Consider the following 20,760-nt stretch of genomic DNA (forward strand, 5'->3'; position numbering starts at 1 on the left):
AACATTTCTTAGGAATCCAAATTGATCTTCGCCGAGATCGGCTTCTACTAGTTTTCCCAATCGTCTGTCAGTTGCTTGAAAAACAGTGGGCACATCATAGAGATATCTATGGACTTTTCATCGTTTTTCGACGTGTATACTACAGCATACACAGGAATGCACTACGTGACTTCAGAATACCAGCCGGCCGCGATGGTCGTGCGGTTCTAGCGCTGCAGTCCGGAACCGCGGGACTGCTACGGTCGCAGGTTCGAATCCTGCCTCCGGCATGGATGTGTGTGATGTCCTTAGGTTAGTTAGGTTTAAGTATTTCTAAGTTCTAGGGGACTAATGACCTAAGATGTTAAGTCCCATAGTGCTCAGAGCCATCTGAACCTTTTTTTTTTTCAGAATCCCTGAGCAGCTAGCGAGAATTACGAAACTTGGACGGACGGGTCTGAGGACAACATTGCGTTTCCGACGGGTCATGTCAGAAACATTCGAGACAGACTGTTCAGTGTTCTCTTCGAGAAAGTAATAACGGAATGTACGCAACTAGTGTGCTGGAGTACAGATGGATGATAATTTTAATTGTCCTGCATAAGCAGATGATACAGTACAGCTAACTGAATCAAACCATGAGTTGAAAGAAATGTGCCACAAAATGGTGCACAGAAGGTTGAGCAAAAGGTGAATCAAAACAGAGCGGAGTTCTTGCAATTAAGAAGATAAGAACAGCAAGAATTTCTTGAAATATATGGCAGAGGCGAGGGTTTTAAGGGCGCACGACGGCAGGGTCAGTAACAAATTGAGACGGGTGTCAAGAGAGTTCGCCACTTCATACAGTTGGGATCTAACCGAGATGTGAAATACCAGTTTTCATAGATTTAGCTATAAAATCTTTAACGTAATGAAGTATTTTCTTAAAAGTTTTCGTCCCCTATTTCACCCCCTTAGCGGATGAATGTGCAAAAACAATGAAACACTTTTTTTCTAACAGAGAAGTCAAATAAAAACTTTCATAGAACTTTTCACCTAACTCTTTTACTCCATTAGGGTTCTGAATTTCCAAAAATAATGAAAACTTTGAAACACGTATTTTCTTATTTCTAATCGAGAAGTAAAATACCATTTTTTATAGATGTAGCTTTAAAAATGCGTAAGCAGTTTTTTAATAAAGATTTATTTTCAAAAAAATTTCACCCCTTTAGTTCTAGCTTCTAAATTCCCTTAAGAGCGACATACTTTCAAAACGCCTTTCATCCCCTGTTTCACTGTCTTAGGAGTGGAATTTCCAAAATCAGAGACACACGTATTTTTTATTTATAAGCCAAATCTAAATTACCCTAGATTTAGCTTTAAAAATGCTTTCATAATAAAATATTTTCATACAAAATCTCATCCTCTATTTCACCCCCAGAGGGATTCAACTTCAAAAAACACAAAAACACTTATTTTTGTATTTATAACCGACAACTCAAATACCATTGTTCATAGATGTAGCTTTAAAAATACTTTAGTAGTTCTTTAATAATGATATATTTTTAAAAAAAGCTTTCACCTACTATTTCACTCCCAAAGGGTTAAATTTCCAAAAACCGTGAGACCAAATACCAATTTTCGTAGGTCTAGCTTCAAAACTGCCTTGATAGCGACATTTTTCAAAAAATCCTTCATCTCCTGTTTCACCCCCTTATGGTTGGAATTTCGAAAAATCCCTTCTTAAACGATGCATACAATGTAAGATCCACACCCTCTCCAAAGTTCAAGTTTCGATCCTTAGCTCTTTGGACTGGGCGATTATGAGTCAGTCAGGACATTGCCCTTTCAAATATAGAGATTGCTTGTCAGTCTGGTGTGCCTACCAGATGGGATTAGTAAAGTAAACACAGAAGATCCAAAGAAGGGCAGCGCGTTCACGTAGAAAGCATCACAGTGATGCTCATGGAATTCCGGTGGCAGTCATAACAAGAGACATTGCGCGTCAAGGTGTGGTTTATCGTTAATAAAAGTACAAGAGCATTCATTCCTAGAACATTCAGCCAATGTTCTGAGTTGCTCTACGTATATCTCGCGAGAAGACCATGAAGATAAAGTTTGATAGGTTTGAGTATTACCAACAATCGTTCCTCCCGCGAACCTTTCGCTACTGGAACAGGAAAGGTGGGAAGTGACAGTGATGTACAAACGACCCTCCGGAACACACCATAAGGTGGCTTGCAGGGCAGAGGTGTGTTCACGGCCAAAAGGACATAAATAGGATTTAGCTAATAACCATTACAAAGTATTGGAAAATTTTTTTTTCGATGGCTTGTGTATTTAATAATTAATGTACAACAACAATTTATGGAGTATTTAAATTAAGCTGCAAGCAAGAGCATTTACAACAGTTGCACATCTATCTCGCAACTAGCCTTCTCATGCCATTCTAAAGCAAAAGACAACCACACAGTTTTGATATAGCTCTATTTATTCAACGACATATGTCCATCTTTCACCCATCTTCAGTTACCATAACACATTTACCTCTTCCTCAGTGCAACTGTTTTATCGACTACATTCTGATGGCTGCAGCTGAAGCTACAGTGAAAGTATAAGTGTTAGTGCTATGTATATAAAAGCGGTTGAAAGAGCTGCAAGTTACAGAGCAAAAACAGCTGCAGCGCTCAGAATGTTGTCGATAAAAACGTGTTGACAAAGACATAAAGGTAATACTCCAAATGAAGGAGCTGTACAGACCCTAAAAAGTGGCTGATTGTTGGTAAGTCAAGTACTTCAACCCACGACCACGGAACAAACATCTATTACACTGGCTAACGTAAGAGGGCAATATTTCGTTATTGCGTTTCGTCATTCCACTACTGTGTCAACAATGCAAATGTTCCACTGCCGTACACATCCGCACAGTCACAGTTACGGCACGTGGAATGCAAACCACCTGAGTTGTCTCTCACACAAACGGCTTTCACTACGCCGTAACCTACACGCGTTCGTTGTTGTGTTTTGTACTGCACATCAGAGTAAAGACACGCCGACCGTTTTGAGACATAAATTTATCTGACTTTTTTTATTATTTCAGTTTGTTGAGACAGTTTCTATGAGGTTGGATATTATTGTTGGTAAACATGCTTGTTGGAAAGGATTTGTTAAAGTTTTCAAACACATGCTGACAGAAGGAACCGGCGACTTCCAGCCGAGAGTGATGAACTAAAGAATTCAAGTACCACAAAAGAAAATTTTTCATTTACTTGTTGTTGTTGTGGTCTTCAGTCCTGAGACTGGTTTGATGCAGCTCTCCATGCTACTCTATCCTGTGCAAGCTTCTTCATCTCCCAGTACCTACTGCAACCTACATCCTTCTGAATCTGCTTAGTGTATTCATCTCTTGGTCTCCCTCTACGATTTTCACCCTCCATGCTGCCCTCCAATGCTAAATTTGTGGTCCCTTGATGCCTCAGAACATGTCCTACAAACCGGTCCCTTCTTCTTGTCAAGTTGTGCCACAAACTCCTCTTCTCCCCAATTCTATTCAATACCTCCTCATTAGTTATGTGATCTACCCATCTAATCTTCAGCATTCTTCTGTAGCACAACATTTCGAAAGCTTCTATTCTCTATTGTCTAAACTATTTAACGTCCATGTTTCACTTCCATACATGGCTACACTCCACATAAATACTTTCAGAAACGACTTCCAGACCCTTAAATCTATACTCGATGTTAATAAATTTCTCTTCTTCAGAAACGCTTTCCTTGCCATTGCCAGCCTACATTTTATATCCACTCTACTTCGACCATCATCAGTTATTTTGCTCCCAAAATAGCAAAACTCCTTTACTACTTTAAGTTTCTCATTTCCTAATCTAATTCCCTCAACATCACCCGACTTAATTCGACTACATTCCATTATCCTCGTTTTGCTTTTGTTGATGTTCATCCTATATCCTCCTTTCAAGACCCAATCTATTCCGTTCAGCTGCTCTTCCAAGTCCTTTGCTGTCTCTGACAGAATTACAATGTCATCATTGGCAAACCTCAAAGTTTTTATATCTTCTCTATGGCTTTTAATTCCTACTCCAAATTTTTCTTTTGTTTCCTTTACTGCTTGCTCCATATACAGATTGAATTCATTTACTTACGAAGTAAATTTCTTTACTCCATAACTGGTACAGAGCACCATCAGAGATACGCTACCACGTTAGTAACTTGACAGAGGAAATAAGGCCACCATTTTCTCCTAAGCAGCAGTAGGAGCACAGTTAGAGAGTAAGGTGTTTTCTTTGGCTTCTGCGAGTTAAATCTCGAATTCTAGAAATTACCTGGACTACGAACAATATATAGGGATGGAAAAGGAGGTAGACATCCCAAGAATGAGAGTTTTAATGGAGAGGAGAGACCTATTTGTGATGTATAGCGACAATGATTTCAAAGAGCTGTTTGGGTTTCGTAATGAATCTTTCTGGAGTCGTAATTCTGACAGGAACCGTGCTTTGTCTCCTAGGCTGCAGCTTCTTTCTGGACAGCTAATCTTGCGAATATGAAGCAAATGAAATATGTTTTATAAATATAAAACGTATTCATAATTATTTACAAAAATCTGAATTTCTTGAGCACATTGACTGAAGAACTGGAACCTCAAGTTTGCTGCATTTTGTTCTTGAACTTAATCGTATCTTTCATTTTAACGTTATGTTCTTCTTCCACTATTACTCTTTGTCTTTCAATTAACAACATTTATACACTATATTCTTCTCGTATCAAAAGCAATTTTGATTAATGATGCTTGACTGCTTTTTTTTCCCTAGAACTTCCTGTTCTTCACTACAACTACTCGTTCTCTGCCTTTCTTTCATGGACGCATCTTCTGATATCCTTCCACTTTATCTTCAGTTGTGTCATGGTCGTTAACTCCAGTTAGTACTCGAAAACTTGCGGGATCACATCAACAACCACTTGGCTTATATCCGTCTCGGCTATTCCACCGCCAGTTTGTAATTGTTCACGATAACATTCAGCTTTCATGTTCTTCCAAATTGCTGTAAGCTGTTTTTTTGATCTTCGAGGACGAGCTTCGGGGCTGTATTTTCCCGAAGAATCCTTTTTACTTTTAGCATATTGACTTAATGCTATTCAGATCCAATATGAGTTACATAATATTTCATTATTTCAAGAAACCGCTCTTTTTCACTTTCTGGTATGTTTTTTGAACGTTTCTTAACACTTAAATTGTTCTTAGTTACCTCGATGTTGCTGCTTGCTCGTATCTCAAGTTGCATAAAAACTGTATGGAAAATGCCTTTACGGTCGCTCCCGTCAGCCACCGCGCCGAGTGTTAACTTAGTTTGCGCGAATAATAAATGGTGTCGCTTAAATTAGCACGTGTCATCCATCAGTAAAGGGCGGTGGTAACTGTAGATGGGGTTAAGTACTGGACAATCGATTCATCCATTAACGGCAAGTGTCTTTTCATTAGATACCTATCTCATCTCTGGTACAAGAGAACTTTGCTTCTTTGAATTTTAATAATCCTTTCTAGCATAAATTTCGTTAATACGATATTATTGTTAAAATACGATGGAATAATGTCTGCCAACAATCCAATATTTTCCGAGAAGGAACGAAAAACTAACAAATTAAATAGAAATTCTGCTCTCTAACAATTACTAAAAGAGTATATTACTACGGAAGTAATTTACTAAAACAGTCCAGACTAGACGTGTTAGTACAAGAGTAATTTAGACTAGTTTGGTGCTCACCGCCCTCGCCAGTAATTTAAAACAGCAGTCACTTCTCTCTTTGCACTTAATAACCGGATAGATTAAGATATACAGAACATAAAATCCCGTCTAAAGCCTGCGATCATTTTTATATTAATAATTGACAACCAATGCTGTACAATTGCAATTGTAAAGTCATGAGATGTTCAACTGACTCTTTTATTAGAACATGTCACGCGTTTCGGGATTATACCCATCTTCAGACATGATAAACTTCAACTCCTTCCTAACCAACCAGGCGTACAGCCTTGATAACTCATAGAAAGTGTGCAATAACATATGACTATAACTGAGACACAAGTAGTCTTGAAGCAGAGTGTATAGTCATATGTTATTGCACACTTTCTTTGAGTTATCAAGCCTGTACGCCTGGTTGGTTAGGAAGGAGTTGAAGTTTGTGATGTCTGAAGATGGGTATAATCCCGAAACGCGTGACATGTTCTAATAAAAGAGTCAGTTAAATATGTCATGACTTTATTGCAATTGTACAGCTTTGGTTGCCAATTATTCGGATACGTTTATTTACACGTAGTCGTATTAGCGCCATTTAGAAAGTTGTACTCGATTACAGTATTCTGCCTATACACAAACAAATGTGTGGCGATGACCAGAGCTAAACCTAGAGACCTACAAACTAATAGCAATTACCGTAGTGACACAATTCGCAACAGTGGGTCCCTCCACATTTGCGCGCAAAGACAACGCGTGCCCAAAGACATGTTAGCCACACTGGTGTCATACTTTGTAATGCCTTGCCAACATACAACGGTTGGGCAAAAATACGGAAAAACAGCCAGAAATGCACGCTTAAACGTACACTATTGTTGTACTACTGTAGTAGGCATGGGCTTCGTGTCTATCTTGGCCACTATAATACGTTCACTATGCTGTTTGGAGTAGCTTACTCACATTCCTTTTTTTTTTATTCATTATTAAACCTTCTCCTGCATTACCCCTATTTGATTTTGTATTTATAACCCTGTATTCACCTGACCATAAGTCTTGTTCCTCCTGCCACCGAACTTCACTAATTCCCACTATATCTAATTTTAATCAATCCATTTCCCTTTTTAAATTTTCTAACCTACCTGCCCGATTAAGGGATCTGACATTCCACGCTCCGATCCGTAGAATGCCAGTTTTCTTTCTCTTGATAACGACGTCCTCTTGAGTAGTCCCCGCCCGGAGATCCGAATGGCGGACTATTTTACCTCAGGAATATTTTACCCACGAGGACGCCATTTAACAATACACTAAAGCTGCATGCCCTCGGGAAAAATTACGGCTGCAGTTTCCCCCTGCTTCCAGCCGTTCGCAGTACCACAACAGCAAGGCCGTTTTGGTTAGTGTTACAAGGCCAGATCAGTCAATCATCCAGACTGTTGCCCCTGCAACTACTGAAAAGGCTGCTGCCCCTCTTCAGGAACCACACGTTTGTCTGGCCTCTCAACTGATACCCCTCCGTTGTGGCTGCACCTACGGTACGGCTATCTGTATCGTTGAGGCACGCAAGCCTCCCCACCAACGGCAAGGTCCTGGCCATTAAAATTGCTACACCACGAAGATGATGTGCTACAGACGCGGAATTTAACCGACAGGAAGAAGATGCTGTGATATGCAAATCATTAGCTTTTCAGAGCATTCACAAGGTTGGCGCCGATGGAGACACCTCGACACCTACAACGTGCTGACATGAGGAAAATTTCCAACCGATTTCTCATTCACAAACAGCAGTTGACCGGCGTTGCCTGGTGAAAAGTTGTTGTGATGCCTCGTGTAAGGAGGAGAAATGCGTACCGTCACGTTTCCGACTATGATAAAAGTCGGATTGTAGCCTATCGCGATTGCGGTTTATCGTATCCCGACGTTGCTGCTCGCGTTGGTCGAGATCCAATGACAGTTAGCAGAATATGGAATCGGTGGGGCCCGCATCCCTTGGTCGTGCGGCAGCGTTCTCGCTTCCCACGCCCGGGTCGATTCCCGGCGGGGTCAGGGATTTTCTCTGCCACGTGATGGCTCGGTGTTGTGTGATGTCCTTAGGTTAGTTAGGTTTAAGTAGTTCTGAGTTCTAGGGGACTGATGACCATAGATGTTAAGTCCTCTAGTGCTCGGAGCCATTTGAATCATTTTTTTTTATTATTATTAATCGGTGGGTTCAGGAGGGTAATGCGGAACGCCGTGCTGGATCCCAACGGCCTCGTATCACTAGCAGTCGAGATAACAGGCATCTTATCCGCATGGCTGTAACGGATAGTGCAACCACATCTCGATCCCTGAGTCAACAGATGGGGACGTTTGCAAGACAACAATCATCTGCACGAACAGTTCGACGACGTTTGCAGCAGCATGGACTATCAGCTCGGAGACCATGGCTGTAGTTACACTAGTAGATAATGTCGGAAGTTCCATGCGGCTTTTCGCGGATGATGCTGTAGTATACAGAGAAGTTGCAGCATTAGAAAATTGTAGCGAACTGCAGGAAGATCTGCAGCGGATAGGCACCTGGTGCAGGGAGTGGCAACTGACCCTTAACATAGACAAATGTAATGTATTGCGAATACATAGAAAGAAGGATCCTTTACTGTATGATTATATGATAGCGTAACAAACACTGGTAGCAGTTACTTCTGTAAAATATCTGGGAGTATGCGTGCGGAACGATTTGAAGTGGAATGATCATATAAAATTAATTGTTGGTAAGGCGGGTACCAGGTTGAGATTCATTGGGAGATCCTTAGAAAATGTAGTCCATCAACAAAGGAGGTGGCTTACAAAACACCTGTTCGACCTATACTTGAGTATTGCTCATCAGTGTGGGATCCGTACCAGATCGGGTTGACAGAGGAGACAGAGAAGATCCAAAGAAGAGCGGTTCGTTTCGTCACAGTGTTATTTGGTAACCGTGATAGCGTTACGGAGATGTTTAGTAAACTCAAGTGGCAGACTCTGCAAGAGAGGCGCTCTGCATCCCGGTGTAGCTTGCTCGCCAGGTTTCGAGAGGGGGCGTTTCTGGATGAGGTATCGAATATATTGCTTCCCCCTACTTATACCTCCCGAGGAGATCACGAATGTAAAATTAGAGACATTCGAGCGCGCATAGAGGCTTTCAGACAGTCGTTCTTCCCGCGAACCATACGAGACTGGAACAGGAAAGAGAGATAATGACAGTGGCACGTAAAGTGCCCTCCGCCACACACCGTTAGGTGGCTTGCGGAGTATAAATGTAGATGTAGACGCTGCATCACAGACAGGAGCGCCTGCGATGGTGTACTCAACGACGAACCTGGGTGCACGAATGGCAAAACGTCATTTTTTCGGATGAATCCAGGTTCTGTTTACAGCATCGTGATAATCGCATCCGTGTTCGGTGACAACGCGGTGAACGCACATTGGAAGTGAGTATTCATCATCGCCATACTGGCCTATCACCATTGGTTACACGTCTCGGTCACCTCTTGTTCGCAGTGACGGCACTTTGAACAGTGGACGTTACATTTCAGATGTGTTACGACCCGTGGATCTACCTTTCATTCGGTCCCTACGAAACCCTACATTTCAGCAGGATAATGCACGACCGCATGTTGAAGGTCCTGAAGGGCCTTTCTGGATACAGAAAATTTTCGACTGCTGCCCTGGCCAGCACATTCTCCAGATCTCTCACCAATTGAATCCTCTGGTCAATGGTGGCCGAGCAACTGGCTCGTCACAATACGCCAGTCACTACTCTTGATGAACTGTGGTATCGTGTTGAAGCTGCATGATCGGCTGTACCTGTACAAGTCATCCAAGCTCTCTTTGACTCAATGCCCAGGCTTATCAAGGCCGTTATCACGGCCAGAGGTGGTTGTTCTGGGTACTGATTTCTCAGGATCTATACACCCAAATTGCGTGAAAATGTAATCACATGTCAGTTCTAGTATAATATATTTGTCCAATGAATACCCGTTTATCATCTGCATTTCTTCTTGGTCTAGCAATTTTAATGGCCAGTAGTGTATATGAAGATCCTAGCTAGGCCTGCAGCTTACGCTGTTACATTTGATCACGAAGGGCACCTGGGAAATGTCCGCAATACGCAGCAAGGGCCAGGCGTGATCAACAGTGTTCTGTGTAATTGTGAATGCATTATATCGCAGCTGAGTGAATCTGAATGTGGGCAAAATATTGGTGCTCATATGACGGCTGCTTCCGTAACAATGGAACCACAATGTTCGGCACTTCAACAACATATACCGTAACAAATATTTATATCGCAAACAAGGAAGGGGAAACACATCATCCGCTAAGTCACAACGCAAGTGTGTGTGTGTGTGTGTGTATTCCTAATGGGACCAAAACTGCTGAGGTCATCGGTTCCTAGATTTATACACTACTTAAGTTTAAGAACAACACACACACCTATACTCGAGGGGGACTCGAACCTCCGGCGGGAGGGTCCGCGTAATTCGTGACGTGGCGCCCTAGACTGCGCGACCACTAAGCGCAGCCGGAATAGGTGTTGAGTGGTCGTCACATACAGTCATTGACCAGGATTGTGACGAGAAGCAAGTGGACGACAGCTGCAAAAGTCACTGCAAACCAGAACGTCTCACTCGCGAACGCCGTCAGGGGAAAAAAAAAAAAAAAAAAAAAAAAAACCACTAAGACAGCTCCATAAGCAGGAAACGGCTGGGCGAACTGGAATTCCAAAACTATTTATCAATTATTCAAATGCCCTTAACAGGAAAACGTGGTGCCAAAGCCATAAAGCCTGGGGTGTGAAGCAATGGAAGAAAGCCATTTGATCGGATGAGTCTAGTTTCACGCTGGCTCCAAATTCTGGTCGAGTTTGCAATGATTTCTGTAGCTATATCGTGGTATTCCATGGGCCCCATGCAAGGCAGCATTACGGCCAAGATTTATGTGACCATTTTCGCTTATCAGGCCCATCCCATGGTATAATCACACAGCTCACACTATCCAGGACTGGTTTTGTGAGCACGAGGATGAATTGTCGCACATATTCTCGCCAACAGTCACCAGATCTCAATGTTATAAGCCTTTGTTGTCTTCTTTGGAGAGAAGAGTGCTTGATCGCTATCCTACCTTCATCATCATTCCCTGATTTTGTCACCATTTCGCAGGAAGGATGGTATAAGATTCCCTTTGAAACCAAAGGGGTCTGTATTTATCCACTGGTAAACGAGTGGAAGCTGTTCTGAATGACAACGGTATTTCTACAACGTATTAGGCACGGTAATGTGTTTGTCGTTGTTGCCATACTTTTGTTCTACAGCTCCATATACAGAAGTTGGAAAAGGAAACGACTTTTAGAGCACAGCAAACAGCCTTTCTTCTTGAGAAATTTTTCTGCAGATAAGTATGTTAGCTTACAGAAATACGTGGCCCTATTTTACTTTTGAACATGTATTTAATGTTAATAAGTGGTGTACCTTTGCTGTATGTGTCTTTTTATAATACTGTTTCCTCTGCTGGTTCCCTGTTCCTCTGTTTCAGATGCAGTACAATAAACCAGCCGCGCCGTCTCAGGCGTCTTGTCATGGCCCATGCGGCTCCCCCCGTTGGAGGTTCGAGTCCTGTAATAGGTGTTAAGTGTTGCCCGTAGCGTAAGTTAGTTTAAGTTATGTTAAGTAGTGTGTAAGCTTAGGGATCGAGGACCTCAGCAGTTTGGTCCCACAAGACCATACCACAAATTTCCAAATTTTTAAAATTAACCGCTTTAGTGAAAGGGATCAGTAACAAATACAATTGTGAGGGAGGCGGAGCTGGCACGTTTTCGCTAGTATAACAGGGTTTCATATTACAGAAATGTTATTTTTACACTTATTATGCGTGATGAAATAAGGCGTGCTTGTGGTTCTATTGACGGTTTTCTTGTCAGGCCACATACTGAACGAGGTATCGCGATATTGGACTCGCATTCGGGAGGAGCGGGTTTCGAATCCCTGTGCGGCCGTCGTCACGAGTTTTCCACGGTTTCCCCAAGTTGATAATGTAAATGCTTGGTTGGTTTCATTCAAAAAACAATGACCGACTTCCTGGCCAATTCTTGCCTAATTCGATCCAAAATTGTGAATGTTTTATACACGTTGAAGCGCCAAAGAAACTGGTATACGCATGCGTATTCAAATATAGAGACATGTAAACAGGCAGATTATGGCTTTGCAATTGGAAGCGCCTATATAAGACAAGTGTCTGGCGCAGTTGTTAGATCGGTTACTGCTGCTACAATGGCAGATTATTAAGATTTAAGTGAGTTTGAACTTGGATTCATAGTCGGCACACGAGCGATGGGACACAGCATCTCCAAGGTAGCGATGAAGTGGGGATCTCCCCATATGACCACGAATGCACCGTGGATATCAGGAATCCGGCAAAACATCAAATCTCCGACATCGCTGCGGCCGGAAAAAGATCCGGCAAGAAAGGGACCAACGATGAATGAAGAGAATTGTTCAATGTGATAAAAGTGCAACCCTTCCGCAAATTGCTGCAGATTTCAACGCTCGGCCATCAACAAGTGTCAGCATGCGAACCATTCAACTAATCATCATCTATATGGGCCACCCTTCTTGTAGACTGGTGTGCCCTGCGGTTTCTTGCAGATACTGGGCATATTATAGTTAACATAAGGACTAATTCAACCGCAAAATGGGTATAGAGTCTGATAGCGACTCCATCGGACCCTGAGGCTTTACTAAATTTTAACGATTTCAGCTGTTTTTCAACGTCTCTAGCACTAATATTTACTTCAAGCATGTACTCACATATACTCAGCTGTATGAGGATTAAATTGGGGCAATGATTCTGGGTTTTCTTTTTTCTTTTTATTTTATCTTATGGGACTTAACTGCTAAGGTCATCAGTCCCTACGCTTACACACTACTTAACCTAAATTATCCTAAGGACAAACACACACACCCATGCCCGAGGGAAGACTCGAACCTCCGCCGGGACCAGCCGCACAGTCCATGACTGCAGCGCCTGAGACCGCTCGGCTAATCCCGCGCGGCGGTTTTCTTTTCTAAAGGAACTTTTGAAAGCTGAGTTTATCATTTTTGCTTTTGCTTTGCTTTCTGTCTTGTCCATGAATGACTGGACACTAGCTTTGGTGCCACATCAGTGTTTACATATGACCAGAATTTCTTCCGGTTTTCTGAAATATCATTTGACGGTCTTCTGCCACGGTAGAAAGGCTTCGCGCATTGTTCTTGCTGCCAAACGCTTTTCATTCAGCATTTCTGTATCTACAGCCCCATGCTTTGTTTTACCAAATGTCGGCCACATGCTGAGCAGAGATTAATAAATAGCTGTACACTGGGACTCTTATCTGTTCTATCAAGCAACATCGTGATTAAATTACAAGTTCCATATTGGTTTCTGTTCAGGGAACAGCCCTCCTCACATAACAGTGGCGCACAGGCGGGGGGAAACAAACCGGTGTATTTGCCTCGGGCGGCAGTTTCAGGAGGGAGCCAAATGTATGTTCTTGAAGCAAAAAACCTTATTTCACAAAGCGCCTAGTATTCAGCGCACATTGGTCTATAGATTATTCATACGATTCTGAAACGTGAGTTTTTGAACATTTCTGATCATATTCTGATTTCTGAACGAATGAAAAGTCGATTTTGTGAATGCGTGCATAGAGTGTGTGATGTGTCTGCTAGGGGAATGCCCTTCACAACAAGAAATAAAAAAACTTTCCTGTAGACAAAAGGAAACGGGACTATAGGCTGACAGAATAAACCCGAATGGGTGAATACTAATCGGTTTGTACATGTGACAGATTGAGTGTACGTTTCATAAGTGCCGCGCGGTCTAGGGCGCCTTGTCTCCGTCCGAGCGGCTTTCCCCGTCGGAGATTCGAGTCCTCCCTCGCGCACGTGTGTGTGTGTGTGTGTGTGTGTGTGTGTGTGTGTGTGTTGTCCTTGTCCTTAGCGTAAGTTATTTCAAGTTAGATTAAGTAGTGCGTAAGCTTAGGGACCGATGACCACAGCAAATTTCCTAATAATGATAAGCGTTGTTATAATTACTAGCGAAATCCATAGATTCAGACTATCAGAGTGGAAATAAACGACTAATAGGAATATCAGGTAAGAAAGGTTACATAGTACCTTCTCAGTGTACCCAAGAAAATGAAATTTTGACAGAAAATTCTTGCCAGGTCGCTACATTACTAAGGGCCAGAATGTACAGAGCAGCTGCTTGAGCTCTACGTATTTATTTATGCATTTATTTTACCTGGCAAGATTAGGGCCTTCAGGCCCTCTCTTACACCTAACCAGGCATAGATTGAACGAATTTCAGTTTCTACAGAACATTAAGGACATATAACGTGTTATACAGTATTAATGTTAAAGAAAGAAAATAGAGATTATGACAATAGTACAATGATAATTATAACAATCAAAAAATAATTATAACAATCAAGTATAATAATAATAATAATAATAATAATAATAATAATGACTATGTATATGAAAGTAAACATATTTTTCTTTTATGAATGTCAGTCCTATTGCTAGTTGGGAATTTTCTCGTTATGTTCTTGCAGCTTGTGAGTTATTCTCAACGAGCAGAGACATAAAACGATAGAATGGGGTGAAAGAGATATAGAAGAGGTAGATAGGTTAGAGGAAGAGAAATAGAATGGTAAAATTCGAAGGCATGATGGAGAGGAGAAAGAAAGAGATGAGAGAGGCATAAGAATGGTGGCTATACCGTCCCTAATATGTAAGTTTTGAGTTCCCTCTTGAACGTTGAGTGGTTCTGGATAAGACGCAGATCACAGGGGAGCGCGTTCTATAATCGGATGGCTGAGATGGAGAATGACATGGAGAAAGATTTTGTGTTATGTAAAGGTACAGCCAAGGTGCTAGACGTATCCGATCTGGTATTGCGGTTGTGGAATGATGATAGGTGTTTAATGAGGGAAGGAAAGTATTGGGGGCACCTGTGGCTGAGAAATAGATGAAGTAAGCACATCGTGTGGAGATTGCGTGCCTTATGTGGGCGTATCCAACCTAGCTGGGAGTATGAAGGACTGATATGATCATACAACCGTATATTGCACACGTATCTAACGCAAGCATTCATCACTAGCACGAGGCATCTCGAATTTTCACTATTTGTGCCGTGTTGAACTACATCACAGTAGTAAAGATTAGGCAAGACTAGTGTTTGGATAATTTTTGTTTAACATGGGTTGGAAATATTTTTCTAAATTTTTGAATTGCATGTAGGGAGGAGAGCGATTTCCGGCAAGCTGTGACTGCTTGTTCTTCCCAGTTTAGATGTTCATCCAAGATTATTCCTAGGTCTTTTACTATTTTTTGGTATGATAGTTGGGTACCATTGAGGAGTATTTGAGGGACTGTTTCGCGAAAGTACCGGCTGATTAACTTTGGATGAGATATAAGTATGACCTGGGATTTCTTGGGGTTTAGTTTCAGACCTAGGTTCTGTGCCCATCGAGAAACAGAGCAGTCTTACTCGCCACTGCGTCAGCAATGTTCTTGGGGCTTGCAGTTATGTACAGTTGGATGTCGTCGGCTTATAGATGACAGTTGCAGCAATGAATCACTGAAGAAATACCATTAATGTACAGTGAGAAGAGTATTGGGCCCAGGACGGAGCCTTGGGGAACTCCAGAGCCCACGCTTTTCCATGATGACTTTTCCGACCCACAAATGACTTGTTGATTTCTGTTTTTGAGGTAGCTGTCGAACCAGTGTATTGCGTTGTTTCATTTTAATTAGTAATATATCAAAGTCAACTGTATCAAAAGCCTTGCTAAAGTCAAGCAGTGTTAGGATGGTAGCTTCACGTCTGTTCATAGCATGTTTAATGTCATCAGTTACTTTGATTAATGCACTTGCTGTACTATGGTGCTTTCGAAAGCCCTACTGATATTTGTCATGGATGTTATGAGTTTTGAGGTAATCCCTCAGCTGTTCATGGACTATGTATTCTAGGGCTTTAGATATTGCAGGTAGTATGCTGATCGGCCTGTAGTCAACTGGCGACTTAGGGTTGTCAGTCTTGGGTATAGGTTGAATTAAACTATGCTTCCACTCAGTAGGATACGTACTACTGACAAGAGACAAGTTAAGATGTCTGTGGCAACTGGAATAATAGTGTCTGCGACGTTCTTAATCATACCAATGCTCACTCCATCATTTCCTACTGCCTCAGAAGAGATTCTCATAATTGCCTTGTGTACTGTGCCGGTAGTGACATGTTTTAGGAAAAACTTGTCTCTCGAGAGATTGATATCTTGGGGCTGGTAATTTGTCGCTGCGTGGCAGTTTACAGCTGTTGAGAAGAAATCGTTTAATTCTTCTGCAGACGCTTGATAAACAGCGTCAGATCTTCGCTTCCCTATACCGAAACTGCGCAGCTTTTTCCACAGTTCAGCAGGTTTTGGTATGCCGCATACGACAGAGCGGGCATGTCTGATTTTGGCATTCCTCACGCTTTGCTTGGCTCTGTTTCGGAGTTTCCTATAAGCTTCGTACGCCTCGGGAGTTGGGTTACGCTTGAAGGCCCTATGTGCAGCATCACGTTTATTCATTAACTGGCGTAATGAAGTGTTGAGCCAGGGAGCGGGAGCTCTCTTTACCTTGACAGTGCGTTAAGGAGCATGTTTATCATACAGTACAATAATTTTGCGACGTAATTCTCGGATTTTTCCGTCTAAAGTAGGTTCATTGCTTATATCATGCCAAGGGATGTCTGAGCAATCCTTTTGAAGAACGTCATGTTTAACATTTTTTAGGTTTCTGCACGTTACCAGGTGAGATTTTTCTTTGGTAGTATGCACTGAGTAATTTAAGAATATCACATCATGAGCAGAGGGTCCCGGAGCGGATGTCTGATTGGCGCGAATTATTCTATTCTCGAAATGGCGCGGAAAACGCGTTTTACGAACACGTAATGCCACGTGTTAGGAGAATAAACGCGGCATAACTACACCGGTTATTCTGGCAGGGTTAGTGAAATTGACCGGAGAATAAGCTTTGACAATGGCAGGAACAGTTACAGAATTAGTGATGACAAGATTGTTAGAACGAGGAAGGAGAAGAAACAGGGGCATCACACAAGTAATATGGAAGAATATGACGATTCCAAATTTATATTGTAAGTTCGTACTACTACTACTTTTCAATCTCATGCTTGAGAAACTGGAGCATATGAATGATATATGAAACTATTTCCTAACATAAAACTTTTTGCTTGTAATAGGCCTAAAAGGGATTTGATATTGGTACCTCGTGAATTTATTCTTTCGTATTATTGATGTAAATGAGGCAGATAAAAATGACCATTTGTTCCAAAACAGTCTCGCTTTTTTTGGCGCGTGTTACAACAGCTGCAATATTGGAAAGGCATATTTCGTTTTATCTAGCAGACAATGATAAAATAGACGTAATCAAATCGAGAAACTACACCACTCTTGGGTACTATTCGTATTAACAGCGTTTTCAGTATTGGTCAATGACATTTTGATTTTTCATGTAGCAAAATGTTTGACGAATTGTAATAAGGCAATAGATCCTTTCGCAGAAAGGAAAGCACGCCGTGTAAAGCTGTAGCAAGATAGAGAGAAAAAACGCAGGGACCTAAGAGTGAAGAAAGGTATACCCACTTGCTTGTCTCTTGTCTTTACTGGTTTCTGTTTCCTACATTTAATTTTATGTCACACAAAAGAGAAAGGTATTAGCTATTAGGCAATAAACAGCGTAAAGTTTCTGAAGAGTTCTTATTCTCCCGGTCACAAATAATCCCATCCAGTATTAATTGTGAGTTAAACCAGTGGACTGGGAGAAGGAGAGGCACCACAGGACAATTTAATTTGCTCTGTCCTGAATATGGGTTTGATGGTTTCCATACAAAATATACACGTTTGAATTTCACAGAGCGAAATGCAGTGACGTGCGATAGAAGAACGCTGTGTGAATAGGCGTGGCACTTCACTTTGACACACTTGAGACCAAATAACATGTCTTACATTTCCTTGAACATATTGTTTCATACATCAAACTTTTCAGAAAGATGTGAGCGCTACAAAATGAACATATTTGTAAAAAATCGATTTAAAAAAAAAATTGTAGTCTTATCTCTAATGCTCGAGTGAAAGGGGGGCGGGAAGGGTGGGGGGGCGCCACTATCAAGTTTTTGCTCCGGTTCGGGAACATCCTATATCCGGAGCTGCAAATTTAGGGAATTTTTCTAAACTCCTCGCAACCTATCTTTTTCAAATACTAAGCTCTGTTTGTGTAAAGGTAAAAATTAGATATTGTGTATCACCTCTGCATGCTGCACTGTTTGGTAGGACGTAGGTTCTAAATATTATGCAATAATGGAGGGCTGCATTCAACCGACTTATACGAGCCTCATCTCTCTTTCGTCACAACAGTGCAACATAGTCGACAGGATCAACTCCACCGAGTATACAGTTGGTGAAGTAGGCAGCCGCTAAGGGCAAGATAATGGTGGACGTAGGCCTAAAAATGGGACAACTGAGATTGTTTGTATGTTTGAAATGTTAGTTGTTATTGCTTCTGGTGAGTATAATATGACGAAGTTACCAACCCTAGTGGCCACACACGTTCCGGCCAAGTCCGATTATCCATTCGCTTGAAATTGAAAAGATATTCATTGTAACAGTCTGAGAACAAATTGTCAGAACTGATCAATACTTGATCGAGACTACGTATCATTTCTGATAATTTGCAGCAGACACTGTTAGAATAAATACTTTTAAAAATATGCATCTCTCAAAGACAATTCATCTATTATTAGAAAGATTTAAAGAAGAGTGATGGATTACTTTTTAAATCGTATTATAAACAAGTGCGTAACTTCATTTCCTAAAATTACACGCTAGTTCCAGTTAGTTTCATTAGTAATTACGCAGTTCTTATTGTTGCACCTGTGAATGAGTGAGGTGTTTAGTATCCATATTCACGGGCTCCACTTTACACTGATTACAAGGCCTATTCCACCACTATACCCACCAACCATTAACAGTGTTCCGCGTGCTATTCTTTTAAAACTTCAACTTTACTTTGACAGAACTGTCGCAGAAACTCCTCAAATAGTTTTCAGTGCCATAAAAACGAAAATAAAAGCTTGTGGGAATAAAATCATTTTACTGTCAAACTATTGCTGTGTGTCAGCAAATGTTATTTCTTGGCTTCACATAACTCTTGAAAAGTTGATACGGCTCTCCTTCTCTCCATATTCGTTAAAAAGCCCAGCAAATTTTTAGTAATTATAATTAAATTTTTGTGCCTCCCTGCTCCAACTCGCTCCAACATGAAATTAACTATACATCTTCCGCTTCAGAGTATGTCCTATCAGTCCATTCCTTCTTCTCGTCAATATAATATTACATTTTGGATAATCGACGGTTCTGCTTTTTAGTGAAGAGGTTAAGAATGAGCAAGTCGGGTCGGCGAAAATACTTGACGCGTATAATGGAAGATGATGCTCACTAACTCGCTAAAATTACGTCACCGCAACGACTGAAAATATAGCTATTACGTTGGACCTGTACTGATTTTCGTTATAGGCAAAGCAAAGAAAACGGGAGGTTTCTATACGGCGCTTTTTTTTTCTTTAAAATTGCACACTGCCCACGAAAGAGGCTGTTTACAGAACAATAGTTAAATCTCGTTACTGATATTCAAGTGTGCGGGAAGTAAACAGGTTGTATTAACAAAAAACGTACGACGTACACAACAGGACAGGGCGAATGGTTATACGCTTGATCCACTCGTGGAAGCGCACAGTAACTCTGCAAAAACTGAAGAGATTTGGTATGTGAAATAAGATAACTGGCGTCTACGAAACACCGTATCAGGAATTGCAACCGCTTTCAGGACCATAGCCGTGAATCGTCTTCAGCCCTTAGACATCGCTCCCATGGATGTCACAAGGCTAAATCAGTTTACAGCAGCTCACAGATAGAAATTCTTCACATGTATCTTCTTTAAGAAACCTTAAGATCCGTGCAATAGTTCACCCTTCGCTCCTCGGTTAAAAGTGAATTGCCATTACAGATATAGTAAGAAGCATTTATAACACAATTAAATAACATTATCCACCAGCAAAACGTGCACGTACCTGCTGCTTGTTGATCAGAAGGAGGAATCTCATCCCAATCTTCGAAAAATGATTTTGCTATATCCTCCCACGCTCTCCTTTTAACTGCTTGGTCGGTGTAGTACTTATGTGACGTATCCCACAAACAAGGTCGCTTTTTCACTTCGAGGATTAATGTCGCATTGTCTAACATTTTGTCTTAAGTTGGAAAGATGATGTATTGCTGTGTGCGAAGAAAATCAGTTACAATGAGTTAAGACGTCCGACTCAAGAACGTGATACGTTCGCTACATCTCAACGCTGACTCACAATATGTCGGACGTACTGCATCGACCTTCACGTAGTGCGCATGCGCGGAGCGGTCGAGTGCGCTCGAGCGCAAGCGACGTAATCCGAACGCTGGCGTGGCGAAAATACCACGAGTCAGAAGCGTACGTCAACGGACAATCTTCGTAGGAGCGTTGCCTCTATTGAAGAACCGCAACGTAATTTGCGTCTAATGCAAACTTTGTCACCCTGGATGCTAACGAGTTTTATGGCAACTGTAAATACACACTGCCATACTTAATGAACAAATACGAATTTTTAATTATACTGCTAAATTGCTAACTATGGAGTGCTGTATATAAACGGGATGAACAGCCACTGGACTAGTCACTTCGATGGCATATTCCGATATACCAAGTCAAAGTGTTATGTAAAGCCAATATTTGTCAAATTTTGTATAGCAACTTCTCATTTAGTTTTATTTCACCTATTTCTTTTCTACTGCGGTATTTCTTCAAGCGCATGCACCAGGGCTTCAGTATGGTATTATTACGAAAATGCACAGATGAACCCAATAAAACTCGTAATTCCAAAGAAACTGTTTTATCAACGGAGTTTGAACATCGCA

General features: G+C 41.4%; 1 protein-coding gene across 1 annotated transcript in view; it reads right to left on the bottom strand.

Moving 5' to 3' along the window:
* The window catches only part of LOC126284292 (uncharacterized), a 41,485-nt gene extending 21,273 nt beyond the window's left edge, over positions 1–20,212 (bottom strand). The window contains exon 1 of the mRNA XM_049983122.1: positions 19,887–20,212. Coding sequence (XP_049839079.1) covers positions 19,887–20,058 — 172 coding nt within the window. The 5' untranslated portion in view covers positions 20,059–20,212. The remainder of the gene's footprint in view (positions 1–19,886) is intronic.
* Between the last annotated feature and the right edge of the window lie 548 nt (positions 20,213–20,760).

This window comes from Schistocerca gregaria, chromosome 8 (genome assembly GCF_023897955.1).
Source record: "Schistocerca gregaria isolate iqSchGreg1 chromosome 8, iqSchGreg1.2, whole genome shotgun sequence".
NCBI classification, from domain to species: domain Eukaryota; kingdom Metazoa; phylum Arthropoda; class Insecta; order Orthoptera; family Acrididae; genus Schistocerca; species Schistocerca gregaria.